Raw genomic sequence first — 19701 nt, 5'->3', positions numbered from 1 at the left:
CCTGTATAATCAATGTTTATATACCTAACCCTGAATTGTACCCCACATCTTTATAATAAAAAAAAGAACACCAGAAAGCGGGTGAGGATGGAGACTCTCCCCGCAAGTTCAGAGCTGGCAACTCCCCAGTCTGTCTTCCGCCAACAGGGCACTGTCGCTCTGTGTAAGGAGCCAGTATTATATTTAATGGTTAAAAGAAACAGAAAAAAAAAAGGATGGAAATGGTCTAAGCATCCAAAAACAGAGAACCAAGGAGATAAAATGTAATTTATAAAAGGCGAGTCTATCCAATTGCAAATATGCATTCGTGTGCACGCACATGCAGCGACATATTTATTGATATGGAAAGAGCCCCATCACTCATTGTGTGTTGAATAAGAAACAACAGGCTTGAAACTATGTATAATGTTATGTTACTTACGTGAAATTATATGAATGCACATGTTCACACATGTACAGTGAAAGATTGTGAAAAACGACTGCCAAAATAATATGTTGGGTGATTTATTGTTATTTTTTTTCCTACTGCGTCCTTATACTGCTTGGATTTCTTATGATGGTCACATATTTCTCTTACAAGTAACCAAAATTATGTGTTTTTTTTTAAACTGGCACACACATGTTTATTGCAACCCTATTCACCATAGCAAAAATATGGAACCAACCATGCTGCCCATTGAAACTGGACTGGATAGAAAAAAATGTGGTACATATACACGGCAGAATATTACACAGCCACGAAGAAAAACAAAATTATGGACATTGAAGCAATTTGGATGTATTTAGAGTCTATCATACTCAGTGACCTATCACAGAAACAAAGAACTGAGAACTACATGTTCTCAGTGATAAGCAAGCCCTGAACATTTATAATATAATAAGAAAGGCATTGGCAGTAGTGGGATATTGCCAGGAGAGGAAGGGTGAGCACACAACATCAAAAGGGTACCTGATCTCAAACCAGGCAAAGTAGGGGCCCATGGGAGGCCCAAACTTTACCTGTATGATGACTACTTGCATACCTAATTCTGAATTGTGCCCCACATCTTTAAAATAAAAAAAAAAAAACCCTTCCTAACCCCCACTACAAAGCATAGAATTCATTATTTTCAGACCCTTGAACCTGGACTGTTTTTTTCTTCACATCTCTTCTGTCAGCTCATTGTTTCATTCAGCTTAACCGTTTCTCAGAAACGGTACTGAAATAAATGTCCTTGAACTTCAATCTTCATAGAATTTGGCCAAGAGCCTCAAAAACCAATGCCACATCAATTCCCTACTACAACAAACTTTTCTGAGAGGATTAACTGATGGTGGCACTTCTTCACAATGCCCATGTGACAGTGCTGTGGCCACTCCTCTGTTCGTGATGAATCTACGGCTGGTATTGGTACACAATCTCTTCTGCAGAATCAAATGAAAGCTCTTATGGTGCATTTGTTGTAATGGGTGCACCTATCATTCATTTTGAGATTCCAAATAACAAAAGGCAGGATTTGGCAGCCTCATGCATTTGCATTTGCAACAACTTACCAATCCTGGGGTTGCTGGTAAACTGTTAGTAAGACTTCTAGATTCTCTGTTCTCTCTTTGATTCTAGGCTGCTCTCTTCAGAAAACAGAGGCAAAGCCAAAATGACAGAGCACCATACAGCCCTCTGTTTCCTACACATAACCATCCATTTAGATCTTATTTGACTGAATAAAGCAACCCTCGCTCAGTTTTGAATTGCACACATTTGTGTTCACTGGAGATTTTCTAATACTAGAAACAAAAAAAAAAGTCTATTTTCCCCCCAAATCTCACATGTGGGGATATGTTTTAGACCAGTTTTTAGGTCTCCCCTTGCTGTGTCATTCTCACAAAAAATATTTTCTTCACTCATAGGAACAACTTCATGACATTTCAACTTCCCATATGAAATGGAAAAAAAAAATGAACTACTGAGAAGGCTATTGCCAATGTTTTAAGAGAAACTTCATTCTGGATGGGAGATTTCCTTCCTTCCTCCCTCTCTCCCTCCCTCCCTCCGTCCCTTCCCTCCTCCCTTCCTTCTCTTCTGGAGTCTCACTCTTGACGCCCAGGCTGGAGTGCAGTGGCACGCTCATAGTCACCACAACTTCAACCTGCTGCTCAACCTGCTGGGCTGAGGTGATCCTTCTGCCCCAGCCTTCCAAGTAGCGGGAACTACAGATGCATGCCACCACACCCAGCTAGTTTTTGGTGATTTATTGAGAAACGAGTTCTCACCAAGTTGCCTAGGCTGGTCTCAAATCTCCAGGCTCAGGTAATCCTCTCACCTCGACCTCCCCAAGTGCTGGGATTATAGGTGGAGGCACCATGCTCGGCCTGGGAGATTTTCAAAAATAAAAGTGGAAGCTGAAAGTAGAACTAGACACACAGAATTTAGACTCAAAAATTGTTTATTAGTCCTCAACAGCTTTTGATCCTTATTCCAGCTTGTATCCATGTCTCATTATTTTTTAGCTGCCAAATATTTATGTTTAGTCTCTCCTGAATGAAGTACTTATCGAGCCTCATTTTACCATGACACTAAAAGATAGTGAGAAATGAATACATTTGACATTCCCAAAATGATATTGTCTCTTGGAGAAATTATCAGATGGTTAACAACAGACCATTGTAGACTAAGAACCAGTGACCACTGATGTAAATTCCATAGTGTATCGATGCTAACAAAGACCCAATGCTCAAAACTACCTTTGGTATGTAAGATGTGTCATCTGTCTATGTTATATGAGGGACATATAACATACTAACATGGAGAAAACTGTTTTTGTGGGACTGTGTACTCACCCCAAATCGCCATGAATATTGCAAAGAACACTGTAGACTCGTTATCAAACAAATAGGAGAACTGTAAAATAATAACAATATCACAGAGACCACTTAGCATCAAATGCCATACAAAAGGAGGAAAATTCCCAATCTTTCCAACAAACTACAATGCATGCATACCTTTGACGCCAAACAAGTACTATTTAGTCTCCAATAGTCACACACTAGATCACAGAGGGGGCACATAATCATCTGACCTCCAATCTCAGGGTCACAGATTTCAACGCTGCAGGAGGAAGAACCAAGTTATTTTAAAAGTGATAGGCATTTGGGTGAAAGTCCAAGCTGCTCTTATTAGAACAACTGTTTATACATAGCTTCTCATATATGACAGAGGAGCAATGAAGCAGCAATTTCTGTAGCGGATCGAGTCATGCTATGAGGAATAGACTCTTTAGAGCCCATCATTTTAAAAAAAGATTTTCCATAAAGCACCAGGTGAAAAGCAGCTGCTATGTTTGGGCCTTTTATTTTTCGGAAACAGCGATTATTGGCTGCCATAAGGAAACATTTGGAAGCAAATGCCAGAAAAATAATTATGATTTCAGTTCACATAAGGGAAAGATGTTGTCTGGATCCGGGCAACTTAGCTTTACTTACCTGCTTGTGTTACGTTCCATTGATAATAAACCATAAATAAAACAAGCTAAGCCAACCACAGCTGCAAAGAACAGCATTTCTGTGTAATATCCAAGAAAGACAAAATAGATACCAATTTTTTCTCCATAATATTTCCTATGGAAGAGAGTAAAAATAGAATCAGAAGTTAGAAGAACATCATAATACCAAAAGTCTTGATTTTATATTCAGACAGGCATATATTCTAATTCTGGTTCTACTGCTTTCTAGTCAGGTAATTTTGGTAAAGTTACTAAACTTTCTAACTTTAGTTTTCGCATAATAAAACACAGGATAATGCTTATCTCATGGGGTAAGGACTGATGTAAGGAGTAACACGTCAGTATGAACAAGGAAAACATATATCACTAGGAAGCCAATTAAATAGTTTTACATTTTTAAATAAAGAGATGAGTTGAAGAACCTCTATATTTTAAAAAGTTTAAAAGATCTAAAAATAAACTGCAGAATATTCTGCAATGCAACTTTTGAGCAATTAATTCAACAAATAGAAATCACATTGAAAACTGGCATGACATTTTACTTTATCTCTCTTTTTAAAATTGAAGAAAGTAAAATTTACCTCTTCCTCAAAGTTTGAATATCTGAGGGATGTTTACAGAATTGTGTCCTAGGTAGCAGACCAGGGAATTAAAAATGCCTACTTAATAAAAATTCTGTAAAACAGGCAGCTCAGCTCTTGCTTTCCAAAGAGTTGAAAAGTAACAGTATTACTTGAAACAAACAATCAAGTCTCACAACCAAGTGTTGTTTTGTTTTTTATTTTTAAACCGAGACTGCTTTAGGAACCAGAGAATGCAGTTTTCTTCTCTAGCTCAGAAAGTCAGATTTTGCTGTTGGTTAACCTGATTAATCTTCCTTCTAATCTATACAGAGAGCCCAACTCACCAAATCTGTGAGCCTTTCCCCAGTTTTCTAAACTGATATATGTAATCTCTTTTGCGTTCTAATACCAAGCTATATAACTCTATGAAAACACTTAATGTTAAATTTTAATTTCCACCTGCTCAAAAGGGAGCCCACTCTGAACACAAAGGTAATAAATTTCATTTCCAAATAAGAAGATTTTGAAATATATTTCTCATATTAACTGGAAATTAAATCATAATACTGTCATCTTTCAATGGTAATCTGCCATTCACAACTTCCTGAAGTTTACTCATACTTAGAATGAATGGATGAACTTGTTCTTTTCCCAGCTTTTGACTGAAAAATACAGCAATTACTGTAATACTGTATAGCATCAATATCAGAGGATAGTATAAAATATTTTGTAGAATGTACAATTAACCATGTCTATTTCCACTCGATGTTTTAAAAATCACAGAATCAACGTTTTTAGAAGGTATAACATCAGTATTACTGCTATAGATTTAGCTTAACTGTTCAAGAATTCATAAGGAAACAAAATTTCAACAACCTTGTTTTTTAAAGAACTACTTTTTCTCCTATTCAAAATTTTAAGAATCTTATTTCTTGAGAATTAAAAAAACAAAAAACTCTCAAGAACTCCAGATACATGATTATTATAAAAATATTCTTAAAAAGAGAAATGGCTGAGCATTTATTAAATGAAATCAGGTTTGCTCTTATTATATGGAGAAATATACAAATTATTTTACTAAACTTTGAAACTGGGTGTTTAACAGAAACAGAATAACAATTAAACCATCTTTTAAGAGTGCAGAAAACCACACATATCTTAGATTTGTATTATGTTAGAAATGTATAGAAATAACATTTAAAGTTTAACTTAAGCTATCTTATTACTTATACCAAGGAATATAAGATAAATCTAATAATACGAGACACTTTAAAGAGTCAAATATATAATTTTGAGGTTTTTTAATGAAAAAAGTGGGCCATATGTTTATATCTATGGTATTTTTAGCAAAAATATTGCTAAAACGATAAAACCAACAGAGAGGGAAACAAATAAACCCAATACAAGCCTTAAGTATCATGACTGAGAACATCATGGTCTTGAAATTATCTGTGGGCAAAAAAACCCAATTTCAACACTTGCTGTCACAAACCAGGGACAGAGAGTGGAGAAAAAGATGTTTAAGAAATTCTAGAAAAAATACAATGTAAAGTAGGGTGGAGGACATCGACAAACACAGAATAACCTCGAAAAAAAGGTTTAACTATATGCCAGAATACTGAAGATGTTGGGACTTGGGAATTTACAACACTGTCTATAAGAAAGGATGTGGGTGGGGCGCGGTGGGTCAAACCTATAATCCCAGCACTTTGGGAAGCCAAGATGAGAGGATTGCCTGAGTCGACGGGTTTGAGACCAGCCTGGGCAATATGGGGAGACTTTATCTCTACAATAAATCAAAAAATTAGTTGGGCATGGTGGTGCATGCCTGTAGTTCCAGCTACTTGGAAGGCTGAGGAGGAAGGATCCCCGGAACCCAGCAGGCCGACGCTGAGGTGGCCATGAGCATGGGTGCCACTGCACTCCAGTCTGGACCACAGAGTGAGACTCCATCTAGAAAGGAAGGGAGGCAAGGAGGGAAGGAGGGAGGAAGGATACGAAAATGAGCAAGACTGGAAGGGACAGCCTCAGAGAAGCAATATTTCTTGGGAAGAATCAGACACAAGAAGAAGACTGGTACTCCTTGTGAGAGAACCGTAATAGAGTATACCATAAACTTAGGTTAAGAGCATGCTATAACCCAATAAATATGTAATCGGCTTATGGACAATAGTACAGCCATCTTAGTTTTCTGCTTTAAAACATAACCTGTAGCTGTTTAAAGTTTCAGTTATGGGAAAAAACTGCAAAGCTCCAGTTCAAGCTTTAACCCCTTCCCTTGACCCACTTTCCCCTTAGCAACAACCAATCAGGTGTCAGGGGAAAATCACCTAAAGTTTCCAAATGTCTCTGCAACTTCACCAGCTAGTGGGCCAAGGTCAGCCCGAGTCAAGCTAGCCAATCCTCCATGATTAAGCTGACAACCAGAGGTTACTACCCAATTAAATGGTAACAGGACTGGAAAGTCCTCCCAAACTCCTCCTCCCTTTGTGTAAAAGCATAAAAGGCATCTGCTTAAGGAAGCCAGGGCCTCTGGGTGTACTCCGCTGCATCGGTGGTCGACAGAGGACCAGGCTCGAGCTTGCAAATAAAGGCCCTCTTGAACTTTCATCGGAATTGGCTCTTGGTGGTCTCTCGGATTGAACTTTCAGCCACTACATTTGGGGGCTCTCCGGGATCCCAGAGACCCCCGAGACCCCAGTCTGTAGGGTTCTCAGGCTGGCATTCGGTAAGTCGCTCCCGGGTTAGTGCATCTGTGTCCTGTATCTCAGGTGGAGCTCCACACTTTGTTCTGAGGTCAGCATCAGGCTAGGCAGACGTGCTGGAAAGCCGCTGGCCGGGTCTTGTGGGAGATGTCCCACAACCCCCATCCGGAAGACGAGGTCTTCATCTGTGGGGACGGTCAGACTCGTCAATGGTCTGTCTCTCCCCTATCATACTTTCAGATTTGTTTTCGCGACCGCTACCATCTGTCTCTTGTCATTTTCCCTTTCGTCTGTTGGTTGTGTTTGTTGTAACGACAGTACTGATGAATAAGATGGGACAGGCACAGACAACGCCATTAACCCTCATGACTGATCACTTTTCAGAACTAAAGGAAAGGGCGCACAATTTGAGTGCTGAAATTCACAAAAAGAAATTCCGGGATTTGTGCGCCACTGAGTGGCCCGCCTTCAATGTAGGCTGGCCACGAGAAGGGACCTTTCTAACAAGTGTTCTCTTGCAGGTCAAGAGTGTCATCCTCCAAAGAGGATCCCAGGGACACCCAGACCAACTACCTTATATACTGGTCTGGCAAGATATAGTGGAATCCTCTCCCCCTTGGGTGAAACCCTATCTTCCTACCCCGTTAAAGGCATTGAGAGTTCTCACGGAGCAGGAGAAGGGGGCGGAACCTTCGGAGCCACCGGAGAGTGTGTCGTCACAGCCTCGTGAGAGGCAGAATCCCTTCCATAAGTCCCCAAAGAACCCCTTTTACCCCGTTCTCCCTGATTCTAACTTGCAAGAGATAATTTCCCCCCCATACCAGTCAGCTCCCTCTAAACCTTCAGCCCCGCCAGTGCCATGCCCCCCTGCTCGCGGGCTGCGTGCAGAGCTGCGTGCCCTGGAGGCTCTGGGACCATGGCGGCAGGTGGCAGTGGCGGCGGAGCAGCCCTCCGCGGACCATGTCGTCTCCGGCTGTGGTGAGGACCTCCCCTGGAGGGAGTCGGGAGACGGCACCCACGCCGTGGGGCCAAGGCCGGTTCTGGGAAGTGGGCGGCGACGGAGACTGGCTGGAGCGCGCTGCCACGGAGTTGGAGCGCTGGGAGCTGCTGCTCCGCCACGGTGAGCTGCCGGCGCTAGGTAGCCACCTGAAGGTAGCGCTGGACGCGTATGTGGCGGCGCTGCGCCGCGGGGGCCAGGCCCAAGTGCCTCGGCACCCTGGTGGACTGCCTGGTGTTCAACTACCAGCTCCGCCATGGGCTGGGCTGGAGCGCAGCCCCCGCTGCGGCCGTGGGCGTGGGCACCGGCGGCATCCTCAGCTGCCTGGGCTACCCGGGCTTCCTGAGCAAGCCGGTGACCGTGCCCTGTAGCCACAGCTACCGCCGCTGCCGCCGCTGTGGAAGCAGAGCCAGGAGTGGCCAGGGAGGGGAGGCAGAAAGGAGAAATGGATGGACCAACCGCGGGGACTCGAGGGAGAGTTGCCAGGGTGGCTGGTCCTGGCGTGGCCCTGGCCGACTCCATGGTGATATTGCCACTGAGAGTGGCTGGGCCCCCAGATGAGGCCGGGAACCAACCCATGCATTATTGGCCGTTTTCCACTAGTGATCTATACAATTGGAAAATGCAAATTGCTACTTTCTCTGAGAATCCTAGAGGGCTGATTAACTTGCTGGAAAGCATTCTCTTTACCCACCAGCCTATCTGGGATGATTGCCAGATGCTTCTACAGGTATTATTCACCACTGAAGAGAAAGAAAGAATCCAGATGGAGGCCTGGAAGCTGGTTCCGGGAGTTGATGGACAGCCCACCACCATGATCTTATAAATGCAGCCTTTCCCCTTTCCCGACCTGGATGGGATTTTAACATGGCAGAAGGTAAGGAGAAACGCCGGGTCTACCGCCAGGCTCTGATGGCAGGTCTCTGGGCAGCTGCTCGTAAGCCCACTAATTTGGCTAAGGTATATAACATAAGGCAGGACAGGTACGTGAGTTCTTAGGATCGGCTGGCTTCTGCCACCTATGGATTCCTGGGTTTGCTGAGCTTGCCCAGCCATTATATGAGGCCACCAAAAATAAGTCCAACCTCACATGAACGGAGGACATGAACAGATCTTTCGAAACTCTTAAACAAGTCCTGGTGTCAGCCCCAGCTTTGGGACTGCCAGATCTGACTAAACCCTTTTTCTTGTTTGATGATGAATCTAAGGGAATAGCCAAAGGAGTGCTGCTGCAGCAAATAGGGCCATGGAAGAGGCCAGTGGCATACCTGTCAAAGAAGTTAGACTCCGTGGCTGCCAGGTGGCCCCCATGCCTACAGATCATCGCGGCAGTTGCCACTATGGTCAAGGACGCTGACAAAATCGCCATGGGAAAAGAACTACATGTCACCACCCCTTATGCTGTGGAGGGAGTTCTAAAACAACCACCCGACAAATGGATAAGTAATGCCCGGCTAACTCATTATCAAAGTCTCCTTTTAAACCCAGCCAGAATCTTGTTTCAGGCTCCGGCTACTCTGAATCCAGCCATCCTGCTACCCGACCCGGACAGGGAAGGCCCCCTGCACAACTGCCAGGACATCCTGACACAGGTCCATGGAATACGGGAAGACCTCCGGGACCGGCCCGTAACCAATGCCCAAGGAACTTGGTACACAGATGGCAGCAGCTTCATGCAGGGCGAAACCAGGTATGCTGGGGCAGCGGTGACTACAGAGACTGAGACCTTATGGGCAGCGCCACTTGCGGCCGGGACCTCGGCGCAGTGAGCCGAGCTCATTGCCCTCACTAAGGCCCTAGTCATGGGAAAAGGGCAAAGAATAAATGTTTATACTGACAGCAGGTATGCTTTTGCAACTGCGCACATTCATGGAGCCATCTATAAGGAGAGGGGGCTCTTAACTGCAGAAGGAAAGGCTATCAAAAATAAAACTGAGATCCTTGAGTTGTTACAGGCACTCTGGCTACCCAAAGCACTGGCCATAATACACTGTCCAGGACACCAGAAGAAGGACACGCCAGTGGCACAGGGAAACCGTCTGGCAGGTGCTGAGGCCAAAAAGGCGGCCCTTTCTGTGGACCATGTCCTAGTGACCACACTGCCAGACCCTGGGCCCTCGGATCTGCCTGAAAGCCCAAATTATACAGAGGAGGATTTAAAATGGATAAATGGGCAGCCTGGAGTTATGTTCTCAAACGGCTGGTGGTGGATCCAACACTGGGATACGACCACCAGCAAATGGAATGTCATCCTACCAGAACAGTTGGGTCGGCAACTGCTTATAAAAATGCACAGAAGTACCCACATGGGAACCAGAAAAATGGAAGAATTGATACGCCATGCAAACATGGTTATGCCCAATGGTCAACAAATGATTGGACAAATTGTAAATCAATGTCAGGCTTGTCAGGTTGTCAACGCAACCAATCCCAAACAAAACCCAGGGACCAGACTTTGAGGAAACCAGCCAGTAGCATACTGAGAAGTGGACTTCAGTGAGGTGAGACCAGGAAAGTACGGATATAAGTACTTACTAGTGTTTACAGACACCTTTTCAGGATGGACGGAGGCATTCCCCACCAAGAATGAAACCACACAGGTGGTGGCCAGAAACTCTTGGAAGATCTGATACCCAGGTATGGCTTCCCGGTCCAGATTGGGTCGGACAACGGCCCCAGCTTCATCTCTAAGGTAATACAGGGAGTAGCTCGGGCCCTGGGGGCGGATTGGAAATTACATTGTGCATACAGGCCCCAGAGCTCAGGACAGGTAGAAAGAATGAATAGAACCCTAAAAGAGACCTTAACTAAATTAGTCCAGGAGACTGGCGGGGACTGGGTGACTCTCCTTCCCTTTGTGCTATATAGGGTGCGCAACTCACCCTATAAGCTAGGGTTTACTCCTTTTGAAATCATGTTTGGCGTGCCTCCACCGGTCATACCTAACCTAAGAACAGAACTATTAATAAACATAAATGATCAAAAACTCCTTTTTTCCCTCCAAACTCTGCAAAGGGTCCACGAGCAGGTGTGGCCCAGACTGAAAGCCCTTTATGAGACTGGACCACCGCCAACTCCCCACAACTACCAACCAGGGGACTGGGCGTACGTCCAGCGACATCAACATGAGACTCTGCAGCCGCGGTGGAAAGGACCGTACGTCATGATCCTGTCCACCCCCACTGCCTTGAAGGTGAAAGGTATCACGTCTTGGATACACCACACCCACCTCACACTTGCTGACACCCCTGCTGTGCTGAAAGACTATGCACCCAAATGGAGTAGCCGACTGGACAAGGACAATCCTCTAAAGCTAAGACTGTGTCGCACTTCTTCTCCTTCTGCTTCTTCATGACAGGGATGGGATCCCTTTGGGCAGTCCCTAATCCTCACCAACCTCTAAACTTAACATGGCTAAGGTGCAAGAAGGTTTGGCTAAGCACAAATTAGAGTGGGAGCAGAGACAGGGATGGTTTGAAAGTTGGTTTAACTACTCACCTTGGTTAACCACACTATTGTCTACTTTAATAGGCCCCGTGATCATACTCTTGCTGTTACTAACCTTCGGTCCATGTATTTTAAATAAGCTAATAACTTTTATAAAAGCTAGAATAAACACTGTGCAACTTATGGTCCTCAGACAACAATACCAACAGGTGCCCCTGGACAACTCAACATGTTAAAGGAATGCAAGATTAGATTCACTCTACCCCATGAGAAGGGGGGAATGAGAGAACCGTAATAGAGTATACCATAGACTTAGGTTAAGAGCATGCTATAACCCAATAAATATGTAATCGGCTTGTGGACAGTAGCACAGCCATCTTAGTTTTCTGCTTTAAAACATAACCTGTAGCTGTTTAAAGTTTCAGTTATGGGAAAAACTGCAAAGTTCCATTTCAAGCTTCAACCCCTTCCCTTGATCCACTTTCCCCTTAGCAACAACCAATCAGGTGCCAGGGGAAAATCGCCTAAAGTTTCCAAATGTCTCTGCAACTTCCCCAGCTAGTGGGCCAAGGTCAGCCCGAGTCAAGCTAGCCAATCCTCCACGATTAAGCTGACCACCAGAGGTTACTACCCAATTAAATGGTAACAAGACTGGAAAGTCCCCCCAAACTCCTCCTCCCTTTGTGTGAAAACATAAAAGGTGTCTGCTTAAGGAAGTCAGGGCCTCTGGGTGTACTCCGCTGCGTCGGTTGTCGACAGAGGTCCAGGTTCAAGCTTGCAAATAAAGACCCTCTTGAACTTTCATCGGAATTGGCTCTTGGTGGTCTCTCGGATTGAACTTTCAGCCACTACACTGTAGGCATAATAAGACCACCTACTCTGTTTGTCAACAAGGAAATCAGTACACCTGTTTTGATCCACAATATTCCCCAAGCAAAGATTGGATGAAAGTCTGGTCTTCCCAAGAAGGAGGATCCTTAATCACCCAAATCCCCATCACCACCCCCGGTAGACCAATATTGATACTTTTTCATGTGTGTGCCATTATAGGTTCTAGCCCAAAGGCATCAGTCATACGGAAAATTCGGGAACTCATCATGGAGGCCCCAAGAACCTTTGACATCCCATGCGGAGGTCTAGATGGGGAACGGGAATACCGACTTAATGACAAGTACATGTGCGAAAAAAATGGTTTATGTGTCCTGTTCCCAATATTTATTGCCCCAGCCGGAGCTATGTCTCATGGGCTACCTGGGAAAAGAGAGACACAAAGGCACTCCTGCAAAGAAGAACTGCTACATCAGACTGTCAATCAGGGGCCTATAATCTTTTTAATTTTACCATTTTTAACCCACAGGACCCCAAAGGTAATGGGGCCTCCAAATCAGCATTGGGATCTATGGGCAGGGAAAAGACCCCAGAACTAGGTTACATTTCAAAAGAATCACTACCACCCATTCAGTTACATCCTACCAGGTCTACCACCCCTTTTAAGAAGAAATAAAAAGTAGTACACCTCCCATCTCCATCACAACCAAAAATCTGTTCTAAGCCTTGGCAGAGACTATCGCCCAATCTCTAAAAGCTTCCTCTTGTTATGTATGCGGGGGGACTAATATGGGGGATCAATGGCCATGGGAGGCTAGAGAGCTGGACCCCCATGAGCCCAATGATGAAACAGGATACCCTGGCCCTGCTAACAGAATCTGGTTACTTAAAATCTCAATTATAGGAAGAAACTGTCTTGCCTGGTGGGAAGGAAAATTTAATGCTCCAGTTGGAGGCCTAACATGCTTGGGCCAGAGGTTCTATAATGCCACAACCAAGAAAACCCAATGGTGGTGGTTTCCAAACCACTGTGAGCTAAGCCCTCACCCCTTGTCTAACTTCCTCCGCCTCTGACAGGCCTGGGACGCTGTCCATGTAGACATCGAAAGGCAGGCCCCAAATGGGTTGTACTGCATATGTGGAAAAAGAGCCTATGCCACACTTCCCCCAAACTGGTCGGGATCCTGTGTGTTAGGGTCCATTCGACCCTCCTTCTTGTTCCCACTCACCAGAGGGGAACACTTAGGAGTCCCAGTATATGAAAACTGGGATGCTTAAAGAGAATGGTGTGCATTACAAATTGGCAACTGGAAAGATGATGAATGGCTCCTTGAACGTATTATCCAATACTACAACCCGGCCACCTGGGCAGAGGATGGATCTTGGGGCTATCGATCCCCCATTTACATGCTAAACCACACAATTCAACTACAGGCAGTTGTGAAATTATAACTAATGAAACTGCAAAAGCCCTTAACATACTAGCCAAGCAGCAAACTAAAATGTGCAATGCTATTTAACAAAACTGGCAAGCCTTAGACTACCTGCCTGCTTCTAAAGGAGGAGTTTGTGGAAAATTTAACCAAAGCAACTGCTGCTTACAAATAGATGAGGAAGGAAAGGTCACAGAAAAAAATCACCAATTGCATGAGAAAAATTGCTCATGTCCCAGTCCAGACCTAAAAAGGTTGGAACCCCGGAGATTGTTTGGGGTATGGTTCTCAACTCTTGAGGGATTCAAAACCCTCATAGGTGTTGTACCTATGGTCCTAAGAATTTGTCTAATCCTGCCCTGTTTTGCTCCCCTGATTATAAGGTGTGCGTCGAGCCTCATTGAGGCCATGGTTGAAAGAAAGATGTTATGAAAGTATGAGCTAATATGATGACGTTATGGAAGTACCAGCCCCTAAACCAAGATGATGCTCTTTGACCCTAAAAGGGTCTGAGCATCAAAGGGGGGAAAATGAGGCAGGAGTCCTTCTAAACTGCAGGAAGGGAAATACATTACTTCCTGCCTCTTTGAGCTACCTCTTTCGCAGGCTTTTACTTTGGCGGGCTACATGTTTAAACTTTTGACGGGAACCAACCAGAAATATAACTCTGTGGACCAATCAACAAATAGGACATGCAAATGAGAAGACTGTGAAAAACCAATCAATATGTGACAAGTAGGGCTAACTGTAGCTCCGAGCTATGAAGTGCCCAATCAAATGTATAACACCAAAAACGTTGCCATGTAAGGGGGACAAAGGAGGTTACAATGTAAAGAGAAAGTTAAAAAGGTATATAAGGTAGTGCCCCCGCGGCGACTCAACCTTTGACTATAAATCTGCCGAGCCTGTGCTGGCACGAATAAATGCTACTTCTGGCAAAGGATCCTCTGTGTCCCATCTATCTCTCTGTGAAAGATTTCCATGACAGTTTCACTAATTTTTTTTTTTTTTACTTTAAATGTTTTTGATTCATGAATATCTTAATCAAATGCGGATATTTAATTATGTGCCTTTTTTTTCCAAAAAAAAAAAAATCCTCCAAATAGCATATATTGTCATTTTGTTCCAGTATTACAACCAAATCTCAAGAGAAAAGCAGAGAAACAAAAATTTTTTTTAAGTGCCTGGCAATAAAAATGTTAGGAAACAGACTTGTCTATCCCAGTCTAGGTTCTAGATGGAGGGGAAATACCATACTTGAGAATTCACAACACAGGGTGGGGCTTATGCAAATCTTGGATTTAAGTTTATACTAATTATATGACCTATATAATCCCAGAGACTTGGAAGAAGGAAACACAAAATCTCTCCAGAAGCACATGCTCTCAATACATACCTTACAGGAGTCTCACAGGTTAAGAAAGTCCAACAAACATGAACTTACAATACAAACTTACAGCACATAAGAAGATGAACCACTAGGAGAGGGTCAGCAGACAAAAACACACACACACAAAACTCAAAAAAGCTCAAAACAGTGGAGGAACAACACAGCATAATTAGATTAAGATTAAAGATACAAAAGAGGAAATCTAAGACATAAACAAGGAATAATACATTATAATCTCAGGCAAACTTGAAAAGAAAACAAATAGAACTTCTAAAACTAGAATTATCAAAATTAAATAATAATGGGTAGGTTAAAAAACAGATATAAAGGAGCTTCCATAAAGAGAATTAGAAACCAGAATAAAGATCTTAAGAAACAACACAGATGCTGATGGTACACAGAGAGACAGAAAACAAGGAGTGAACATGACATGCAGTAATAGTGTAGAATTAGAAAACAGAAAGTCTATAAAAATTCAGAATTGATTATAATTAAAAGTCAAATCTAAGGTCAGCCATGGTGGCTCAAGCCTGTAATCCCAGTACTTTGGGAGGCCAAGGTGAGAGAACTGCCTGAGTATACGGGATTGGGACCAGTGTGGGCAACATGGCGAGACCTTGTCTCTACAATAAATCAAAAAATTAGCTGGGTGTGGTTACATACGGCTGTAGTTCCAGCTACTTGGTAGGCTGAGGTGAGAGGATCGCCTGAGCCCAGCAGGTTGAGGCTGCAGTGACCATGAGCATGCCACTGCACTCCAGCCTGGGTGACAGAGTGAGACTCCAACTCAAAAATAAACAAACAAACAAACAAACAAATAAATAAAATAAAAGCTAAAACAGGAGAATACAAATTTTTAACGGGAACTTTCTAATATACCATTATATAGAAAAGTACAAAAGGCTGGCAAACATTTAGAAAATATTTACTTCAGGTACATTAAGAATATAAACACCAAGCCATGTTGCATATTTATACTTTTGCTTATTCTTTAACTGGTTGCCAAAAAATTGAGTTATTTGTTTGCTAGAAATTTTCCTATGACAATCTACTGTAATAACTATAATGACTTATTTGTATAAAACATTAAATCTCAGGATCATGATATATGTATATATTCATTTGTTGAAGAAAAACAGTATTTGCTTACTGAATGTTTCAAATAGTTAGCTATTTTACAATGTTTAATCTAGTATGACGTCAGTAATCTTGTTAAAATTAACTCAATCAGTATAAAATCCACACATATCCCTTTCAAGTTAAATTCTATCTGTTTTCCTCTTGAATCAATGATGACAAAAATAAAAATAAAGGTGATTATAGAATATTTAAAAATAAAAATACAGAATCATAAAATTTCTCTATAATCTAATGCAAAGATCTAGTCCTAGAAGGAGCCACTACTACTGGCAGATAATTTTTCAGTACTGATACAAGATACATATCCACAGAAGGACAACAAATCCTAAGCAGGATAAATAAAAATCAATTCACGTACATACATGATGTTATTAAACTACAGAACTGAAGAATTAATTGGAAGAGAGAAGTGGAAACCAGAAGAAGAATATCTTTCAATCAAGAACTCCAGAAGTAGTTACATTAGCATTCAAGAATGGGAATAAAAATAAAAATATGTTCAGACTAGTGGTGCACCAAGGACAGGGTGGTTTTAACAGTTTACTCTAAGTGGCAGTACACTGACTACAGTGCATTTTAAAACAATAGTACAAGAAAAACAAATCATCTGCTTTTTTAGGAATTGCAATGTCAGTGATAAAATACTCTTGCTGCCAGCATGGTCCACTCCCACCACCCCATCCTTGGTACACCACTGGTTCGGACAAAGAAATTTCCAGCAAATCTTTAGTAAAGAAAGTAAGGCTACTTTTTAGAAAGAAGAAAGTGATACAAAGAAAAAGTCTGAGATGCAAGAAAAGGTGAGCAAAGAAATGTATGAGCACAGATAAATTAGAATAAACATTGACTGCATAAAACAATAATAATGTCAGTTGAAGGGGGTTGTGAGGGGAATAAAAAAAGAGAAAAAAATGCTGAACATCAATAACTAAAGAAAGGGAGGACCCTGACTGGAGTTCAAGTGTTCTAGAGACCGTGATAAACTTCAGATCTTTAGCTAAGTGTATATGTCAAATATTTAACAGTGACCCTAAAAGAACAGACCAACATTTAAGTCAACAGAAAAGAAGTAAAAAGAAATTAACTACCTGAATTACAAATTCATGCTACCTACTTCAACCTGGCCTTTACTGTGGCTAGACAATGCTGTCCTTCATCTGTTGACCCTATTGCATGTCTTGCAGTAGCCATTCCCAACTTTTCCATCTAGTGCTCCTCCCATAAGATCCCCATTCTATAAGGCAGTACTCCCTGCCACTTTACTAAGAAATTGAAGCTGCCTGGAACCTACCCTGGCTTAACAGTAACAGCCTTGCTCCAACAAGTGCACCCATGGCTCTATGCTGACAGCCTCTGTTTCATTCTAAAATACCTTCCTTCAACTCTGCTACCCCTTTTTAAGTTAAGGACTTCTTTCTTAGTTTCCAGTTCCAAATTATGCATGATCCATAATCACAAAGGGGTGAAAACTCAGTTTCTGTTTACTTCCCATGTTCTTTCTTCCAACATATCCTTGGAAATGTGCTGAGTTTAGGCACAATTATAGGAGGTTCCATAAAACAAAGACTGGACATGACTAATTTTCTTATGCAGCTTTATGAGCAAGTGGAGAGAAAATAAATATTTCAAAATATGTAAAATATATTTTTAATGTGCCTATTGTTGCTGTCTTGAATTTGTAAAGGTTAGAAAACTGTGACAGCTTAATCTTGTTCAAGTCTGAGAGCCTCTTACCCTTTTTCAGCTTCCGGACAGCCAACATACAATGACTAGGAGAGAGATCCCATATTCTTAAGGTTTTATCATCACTTACAGTGGCACAGATGGGCAGATAAGGATGTGTAGCCAAACCCCACACGTCTCCTTCCATGTGTCCCTACAGAGAAAATATAGTTAAGATCAATTCAACCTAAAAATACATACACATATGTAAATATAGTATACTTTATTTAGAGTAAAGCTAAAAACAACACTCAGTAATATATGATAAGGGATAGGATAATAAATAATGAATGAGTCTGATAAAACTCTATCTATGGGATGCACCATAAAATACCTTTGTAACAACTTTAATCTCCACAACTACAATATAATCAAGTTCCTTTTAAAGTTATCTTATAATCCTAGAACATTCTCTAGGTGGAGACAACAGAAACTGACTGCCTGGAATAAGCCCCACAGGAGGGACTTCCTGCATGACACAGTGAGGAGCTCCACAGACCTGTGTTCCAGTAAGACTACTAAATATTTTATTTTATTTATTTATTTTTTTTAGTTGGAGTCTCACTCTGTCGCCCAGACGGGAGTGCAGTGGCCGCTCCCGGCCACCGCAGCCTCACCTGCTGGGCTCCGGAGATCCTTCCGCCTCAGCCTTCTGAGTAGCCGGAATTACAGGCGTGCGCTACCACAACCGGTTGATTTTTTGATTTATTGTAGAGATGAGGTCTCACTGCCCAGGCGGGTCTCGAACCCGCAGGCTCAGGCAATCCACTCACCTCAGCCTCCCAAAGGCGCGGGATTACACGCTGAGCCACCGAGCCCGGCTGACTACTAAATAAATATTTTAAACAGTGAAAAAAAACCAATTGAAGTCTCTGGAAATAGTTCCGAGGAGACAACAAATGAAGGAACATTTACTCAAGAAAATCTACTAAAATTTGGTAAGAAAGATCCATTCCCTTCATTCTTCATCTAGATGGAAACTATAAGCTAGACTGATACACGAAGAACACCAGCCACATTCCCTCTTTCTCTCTCTCCCAGCTCCCAGCAAGGGCTATCTTCTGAGGAGGGACAGGATATCAGCATTTCTCAGCCTCTCCCAGCTTCATGCTGCTGAGGCTAAATTCTTGGTGAGCTCAGTCAGCAGGTGGGGGGGAGGGGTCTCTTCTTCTGCCCAGCCCTTCTTCTAGATGGAAGCTCTACCTCGAGTATAGTGCCACTGAGAATAATGGGGCCCTGGTGGCAGTCCAGGAACACTTGAGGTTACTGCCCCTCTTCTTTTACCAAGCTCTCAACTCCCAAAGCACAGGATACCTAGAGAGAGAAGCATTCCATTGGTCTTACTCTCAGTTCCAGAGCCCTGGCACAGAGATTTTGCCCAGAGGGGCAAGCCAGAAAAATAGACAGCTCTTAATTTCTTAATCAGTTTCAAAGGAACTGATCTCATTTACAACAGAGTATGAAAATGCTCATGCCTAAGGATGCACTCAAAACCAGGGGAGGTTGCATGAAAGGTAATTGGGAAGAAACTGGTAGTCACTGGACATATATGTCATTGGACATAGCTTGTCCAAGAGAACCAAAGAAGCCTCAAAGATAGCTGGGAGGAGCTTGCTTGGAGTCAGAACAAACTCAAACACTAACCTAGGGAACTGTCCCTTCTAAGGCCTGAATGTGATTGGTTTAGTGTGTGGAGCAATTTATACCCCAGGAAAATGTTGAAAATGATAGAGCAATCAGCCAGCAATAAAGAAGTTTAACAGCTGGGTATGGTCAGGGAAAGAGAAAAAGAAGAGGGAACACTTCCCAAATGATTTTATAAAGCCCCTATTACTCTGATACCAAAACCAGATAAAGATATCACACATGAAAAGAAAATTAAAGACTAATATTCCTGAGCAATATGAATGCTAAAATCCTAACAAAACACTAGCAAACTGAATCAAATACGTATAAAAATAATTATGGGCAACCCCTTCAGGTTCCCTCCCACTGTG

The 19701-nt window shown here is 42.6% G+C and overlaps 2 protein-coding genes across 2 annotated transcripts in view; both read right to left on the bottom strand.

Annotated features, from left to right (window-relative positions):
* ANO5 (anoctamin 5) overlaps positions 1-7104 on the bottom strand; it is a 43632-nt gene extending 36528 nt beyond the window's left edge. Inside the window, exons 1-5 of the mRNA XM_008055202.1 lie at positions 6982-7104; positions 4664-4704; positions 3460-3594; positions 2980-3085; positions 2818-2878 (exon numbers count right to left, since the gene is read on the bottom strand). Of these exons, the coding sequence (XP_008053393.1) occupies positions 2818-2878; positions 2980-3085; positions 3460-3594; positions 4664-4704; positions 6982-7104 (466 nt within the window). The remainder of the gene's footprint in view (positions 1-2817; positions 2879-2979; positions 3086-3459; positions 3595-4663; positions 4705-6981) is intronic.
* Positions 7105-17567: 10463 nt separating this feature from the next.
* LOC103257498 (echinoderm microtubule-associated protein-like 5) overlaps positions 17568-19701 on the bottom strand; it is an 85894-nt gene continuing 83760 nt past the window's right edge. The window contains exon 21 of the mRNA XM_021710970.1: positions 17568-17858. Within this exon, the coding sequence (XP_021566645.1) occupies positions 17568-17858 (291 nt within the window). The remainder of the gene's footprint in view (positions 17859-19701) is intronic.

The sequence above is a fragment of the Carlito syrichta genome, unplaced genomic scaffold (genome assembly GCF_000164805.1).
Source record: "Carlito syrichta isolate Samal-C Ts95f unplaced genomic scaffold, Tarsius_syrichta-2.0.1 Scaffold301773, whole genome shotgun sequence".
Taxonomy (NCBI): Eukaryota; Metazoa; Chordata; class Mammalia; order Primates; family Tarsiidae; genus Carlito; species Carlito syrichta.
Note: the sequence above shows the minus strand (reverse complement) of the source record. Positions and strands in the feature narration are given on the sequence as shown.